At 38.1% G+C, this 6,452-nt stretch overlaps 1 protein-coding gene across 2 annotated transcripts in view; it reads left to right on the top strand.

The window, feature by feature from the left end:
- The window catches only part of CHD2 (chromodomain helicase DNA binding protein 2), a 146,771-nt gene that overhangs the window by 56,250 nt on the left and 84,069 nt on the right, over nucleotides 1-6,452 (top strand). For both annotated transcript variants that reach the window (XM_011958054.1, XM_011958059.1), the window contains 5 exons: nucleotides 808-941; nucleotides 1,799-2,024; nucleotides 3,642-3,742; nucleotides 5,031-5,075; nucleotides 5,244-5,422. In XM_011958054.1, the coding sequence (XP_011813444.1) occupies nucleotides 808-941; nucleotides 1,799-2,024; nucleotides 3,642-3,742; nucleotides 5,031-5,075; nucleotides 5,244-5,422 (685 nt within the window). The remainder of the gene's footprint in view (nucleotides 1-807; nucleotides 942-1,798; nucleotides 2,025-3,641; nucleotides 3,743-5,030; nucleotides 5,076-5,243; nucleotides 5,423-6,452) is intronic.

Raw genomic sequence — 6,452 nt, 5'->3', positions numbered from 1 at the left:
TGAGACAGTCTTGCTCGGTTGCCCAGGCTAGAGTGCAATGGCACGATCTCAGATCACTGCAACTTCCACCTCCCAGATTCAAGTGATTCTCCTCCCTCAGCCTCTTGAGTAGCTGGATTTACAGGCGCCTGCTGTGGCGGCTAATTTTTGTATTTTTAGTAAATACGGGGTTTCACCATCTTGGCCAGGCTGGTCTCTAACTCCTGACCTCGTGATCCAACTTCTTCAGCCTCCCAAAGTGCTGGGATTACAGGTGTGAGCCTCCACGCCTAGCCAAAGTTTTTCCTTTTTCGTTTTGTAAACCAGCAAGTACTTGTGTTGAAGCTTCCAACAGTTTGGGAATACTTAAATTTCATATTCTTGTTACTGGGAGACAACAAACAGGGTTGAAATTTTTAATTTTAGAAATATTGCTTCTCTTTTTGCCTGATGAAATAGCAGCACATTTTTTCTTCCATTATGCTTTTCCTTCTTTTGTGGTAGTCTGCTTGTTTGCATAATAATCTGATACTAAAAAATGAAAAAAATAGAAGTATCCTTATAGTTTTCTTTATTTTGCTTACACAAATTAGTATAAATATAGCATTTTTATTTTCAAATATGAGTTAGACTTCCTACAGTTGCTTAGGAGCATGCATCAGCTCTTTAGGGAAAAAAAAAACAAGCTTTGAACCTACCAAATGGCAGATCTATAAAACAACATGTTTTTGGAACCAAAAGGGTGTGGTTTCTTATTCTAGTGATACTTATGTGTTGCAGTTTAATTCTGAAGAGATCATTTCTCATTCAGCATTATTCCTCTTGCAGTTACAAAGAAGATGATGACTTTGAGACTGACTCAGATGATCTCATTGAAATGACTGGAGAAGGAGTTGATGAACAGCAGGATAATAGTGAAACTATTGAAAAGGTCTTAGATTCAAGACTGGGAAAGAAAGGAGGTATGTGTATTTGGGGAGCAAATTGCATTTTATATATGCTCAATAAGGCTCAGATTTTAGGTATTTTAGCTCTGATGTGATGAATTTTAGTCTACTGCTGTATTTGTTGTGATATGTAGAAGTCTTTCTGACCCAGTGTTTCAGAGCTGAGGACAAAGGAATGTGTCCATTATGTCTTTAAGATTTTAAATTAAGCTAGTATAGATAAGTGTCAATGTTTTATAAAGCAGTGATATAGCAGAGATGCCTGCTAATTCACATTAAGCAAATCCATCTTTGGTTATTTGTTTCTTAATCTCCTTGTGAAAATATCAAACTGGTTAAATAAATATTTTGGTACTATTGACGATTTTTAAATATCTAATTTAGATATCTCATAACTAAGTTGCGTTAAACTTTCGTAAAGGAAATGCTTTTTCTTTTGGCGTTTTTTTTTTTCTTCATTCTGTCTTCTATTGAGGTTAAGAGAGTTAACAGGGGACTTCGAGTAGGGGAGGTTTGAGGAGGATATTTTGATGTTCTATCCTTAGTCTTGGAGAGAGGGATTTGTTTTACGAGTTAGTAAGGGACCAAAACAAAAGGATGTTACTGCTCTGTTTTTATTGTTTTTGGATAAGGGATTTCTTTGATTTCACCTGCAAAATTTGGAATATGTAAAAATTGGGTTTACATTTTTAAAATACTTGAAATTTGTGATTGAGTCCATCCTGTGCTGTTTGTGAGTTTGTACTTATTTCAGGTTGGACTATTTTGATGCTTCATCCAAAAAGGGAGTCTTTAGAGAATTGCTTTCTTGGGAAGCTTTTTAATATCTGGTGTAATATACTCTCTTTCAAGTGTACTTAATCCTTTTGCAGCCACTGGAGCTTCTACTACTGTATATGCGATTGAAGCTAATGGAGACCCTAGTGGTGACTTCGACACTGAAAAGGATGAAGGTGAAATCCAGTACCTCATCAAGTGGAAGGGTTGGTCTTACATCCACAGCACATGGGAGAGTGAAGAATCCTTACAGCAACAGAAAGTGAAGGGCCTAAAAAAACTAGAGAACTTCAAGAAAAAAGAGGATGAAATCAAACAATGGTACATTTTCCATCATGGATTAAAGAAATATATTTGCAGCCTGAGGGAAGGGGAGGTTCTAAAATAATGCATGGAGATCACAGCTATCTAGAATCTCAGATTTTGCTTTGATCATCTAAACATGGAGCCATTTACAATTCTATTTTATAAGATTGTGACCAGAAGATACTATGTTTTTATATATGACTACCAAGTTTTTGGAGTTAAGTAGCTTATGGAGCATTATTCACACATTCTTTAATTTTCACAATAAATGCATGAGATTTGTACTGTTATTACCCGTTTTATAGATGGGGAGAATACGGCACACAGCAATTCTGTGGGTGGACTCAGGATTTGAATTCTGACACCCAGAATCCAGAGCTCATTCTCTTAAGCACCTTGTTATTTTCCTGTAGTTAGGCTGGGGTGGCTTAGATGTAAAGAATATTCTGGGCTGGGCGCAGTGGCTCAAGCCTGTAATCCCAGCACTTTGGGAGGCCGAGACGGGCGGATCACGAGGTCAGGAGATCGAGACCATCCTGGCTAACCCGGTGAAACCCCGTCTCTACTAAAAAAATACAAAAAACTAGCCGGGTGAGGTGGCGGGCGCCTGTAGTCCCAGCTACTCAGGAGGCTGAGGCAGGAGAATGGTGTGAACCCAGGAGGCGGAGTTTGCAGTGAGCTGAGATCCGGCCACTGCACTCCATCCTGGGCTATAGAGCGAGATTCCGTCTCAAAAAAAAAAAAAAGAAAGAATATTCTGGAACTCTCTGGGTTATGATACAATTAAAATATTCTGGTTTTACACAATTTGCAGAAACGATGTGAAGGAAATGATTAGGTAACTAAAACTGTGATAGTCCTCGTGTGTTTAGTTTACTTACAGCCTTGAATGTCTGGGTGTTGTATATGGGAAATACATGGAGCTATACCACACGCAAACCTAAACTGGGTAATAATGGTGTCAAGTTCAGCCTGAAGACATACCTGTCTGTGTGGTGTGATCAGCCTATTTTTGTGTGTGGAATGTGGACAGTAATTCTGGTTTTATTACTGTGCAAAATGTGCTACTTTAGTAAATTACATGTTTTTCATTTGACTCAAAACTGAAAATATGTACCCCTTAGATGGTGAGGTAGGCTTGTATAGCAGTTAGAAATTTGAAGTCATCTGTAATACAATAATTCTAATGTTAAGTTGCTGCTGTTGTCATCTGAAAAGTTTTGGTACTAAGAATAACTAGTTTTCCAAAAGTCATGTTTAATCAATCCTAAAACCCATACATATATGAGAAAAGGCATAGTTTTATTTTCTGATCTGTTTAGATGTGTGAATTTGTCACATGAATCTATTACATAAAATAGTTATTTTTAGGTCTCTTTTTAAACAGGACACATCAGAGAGGCAGGTAACTGGTATATCCTTCTATGAGTGTAAGGTTTTCAGTGTTTTCTAAAAGTGTTTTTTTTTTTTTTTTGTAAAATCTCTGCTCTAATTACTAGTAAAGATTACTCAAGGGGCGGATGTGAGTAAAAAATAGATTTTCTTTTCCACCTTTGACTTTTGCTTTGATGTATATGTGTGGATCCCGAAACTTTAGTTTATGTGTACTTTTTCTGTCTGTCTGCCATCCAGGTTAGGGAAGGTTTCTCCTGAAGATGTAGAATATTTCAATTGCCAACAGGAGCTGGCTTCAGAGTTGAATAAACAGTATCAGATAGTAGAAAGAGTAATAGGTAAGTACATGGTAACTCACTTCAGCCATGTTTGAACTCAAGGAATAATGGCTTTTGCTTTTGGGAGTAATGTAAATTTAAAAAATGCACTTTGGAGACTAGACAGGTCTAGATTTATTTTAAAGGAAAACTAAGGAGATTGGCTGGTAAATTTGGATGTGGGGGAGGAAAGAAGGAGGTGTTAAGTATCATGTCAAGATTTTCAGCCTAAACATGTAGAAATATAGAGGTACCATTTACTGAAGTAGAGAAATGAAGGGAAGAGCCGATCATTGGAGTAAGAACCAAGACCTTAGTTTGATATTTGTAAGTTTGATTTACTTAGTCATCTAATTGGAGAATATAATGAAGGCTGCAGCATATGTGAACCTGGAGCTTAGAACTCTTAGTCTGGGCTGGAGATTTAAATTTGGAAATTTATCAGTATTTAGATAGTATTTAAAGGGTAAGATTGAACAGGATCATCAGAAATAGAGTACCACATGGTAAGAAGTAGTATGAGAGCATTTCAGCTTTTGGAAGTCAGAAAGAAGCTGGCAAAGGAGACTGAGAAAGAACAGTCAGTGAGACAGGAGGAGAGCTGAGAGAGAGTGGGTCCCTGGAAGCCAAGTGATTCACATAGCCAGGAGGGAGGAAATGCTGTCAGTCAAGGACGATTAGGACTGAGACTTGATCTGTGAATTTGGCACTGGTGAAATGCATCCATGGAGTGGTGAGGGTGCAGCTAGGGTAGGTTCCAGAGAAAATGAGAGGGTATAGCAAGTATAAACAACTCGTTGGGGGAGTTTTCTTACAAAGAGAGACAGAGAAGTGGAGTGTCAGCCTGAGAGAGAGATGAGAAAAATAATGTTTTTTCTTCTTCCTTTTTTTTTTCTTTGAGATGGAGTCTCGCTCCGTTGCCCAGGCTGTAGTGTAGTAGTGTGATCTTGGCTCACTGCAACCTCTGTGTCCTGGGTTCAAGTGATACTCCTGCCTCAGCCTCCTCAGTGGCTGGGATTATAGGCACTCTCCACCCCCACCACGCCTGGCTAATTTTTGTATTTTTAGTAGAAACAAGAGTTTCACCATGTTGGCCAGGCTGGTCTTGAACTCCTGGCCTCAAGCAATCTGCCTGCCTCGGCCTCCCAAAGTGCTGGGATTACAGGTGTGAACCACTGTACCCGATCTTTTTTTTTTTCTTTTAAGGTGTGAGGTAGTAGAATCTATTTGCATTCTTATTCATAGAACCTAAACTGTTTCATTCTTCATTGTGTTTATAACTTTTCTGTCTTATTTTGTATTTGTTTAGCTGTAAAGACAAGTAAATCTACATTGGGTCAAACAGATTTTCCAGGTAAGCAAGAAATTTTATTTATAAATGTTCAACATTTCAGAACAGTGTATGTTTTGCAGATTATTTTCTTTTGTCACGTGATGTTTTGTTGATTATGCATAAAACAGAATGTCATTTTTCACTTTTAATTGACAGTTGCTAATCTATAAATGTTTTTATATGAAATAGCTCACAGTCGGAAGCCGGCACCCTCAAATGAACCTGAATATCTATGTAAATGGATGGGACTGCCCTATTCAGAGTGTAGCTGGGAAGATGAAGCCCTCATTGGAAAGAAATTCCAGAATTGCATTGACAGCTTCCACAGTAGGAACAACTCAAAAACCATCCCAACAAGAGAATGCAAGGTATGGTGATGGTTGGCTTTTGTTTTTTCAGGGAGAAGATATACTGATACAGAGGATTGGTCACATATGTGCTGAGAAAATATTACAAAATAAAATGGTGATTGCCATTTTGAAGTGAAAGAAGGTGACTTAAATGTGACATTAAAGCAAAAGGAGAGAATGAATTATTTCATGGTTTTGTTGACTTCTTTGATCTTGCAATTTACTTAGTTAGAAATAGAGATATTTTGGAGAGTACTTAAAAGGATTTAGGCACTTTTATTTTATTATTTTATTTTATTTTGAGGCAAAGTTTTGTTCTGTCGCCCAGGCTGGAGTGCAGTGGCACTATCTCGGCTAACTGCAACCTCCGCCTCCTGGGTTCAAGTGATTCTCCTGCCTCAGCCTCTTGAGCAGCTGGGATACAGGCACGCACCACCACTTCCAGCTAATTTTTTGTATTTTTAGTAGAGATGGGGTTTCACCATGTTGGTCAGGCTGGTCTCGGACTCCTGACCTCAAATGATCCGCCCACCTCGGCCTCCCAAAGTGCTGGGATTACAGGCGTGAGCCACCATGCAGTGGCTCACACCTATGGTTCCAGCTACTTGGGAGGCTGAGGTGGGAGAATACTGGGAGATGGAGGTTGCAGTGAACTGAGATCGTGCCACTGCACTCCAGCCTAGGCGAAAAAGCTAGATTCTGTCTCAAAAAGAAAAAGAAAAAAAAAAATGAAATAAAGGAACAGATATATGCAAACACTAATAGTTTACTTTATAGAAATCAAGTTTTTTTTTTTTTAGATTTTACAGACTTCTTTTGTTCTTCTTAGAGATGGTAAAAATGAATCCTAGAGACATTCATTACTTATTCAGTGTATCCAGTTAATAATTCCAAAGCTAGGTCTAGGCTTTGAGTATGCTAGTATATAGCCTAGCACTTTTTCTTACTATAACTGTACTACATCCAGGATTGTTTTTCTTTCTTGTGACTCAATCATTTGTTGTTAAATGGGAAGTTACATACATACATACATATATATATATATATA

This window comes from Colobus angolensis, unplaced genomic scaffold (assembly GCF_000951035.1).
Source record: "Colobus angolensis palliatus isolate OR3802 unplaced genomic scaffold, Cang.pa_1.0 Scaffold112, whole genome shotgun sequence".
Lineage (NCBI taxonomy): Eukaryota > Metazoa > Chordata > Mammalia > Primates > Cercopithecidae > Colobus > Colobus angolensis.
This window is presented reverse-complemented; position numbering and strand designations above follow the sequence as displayed.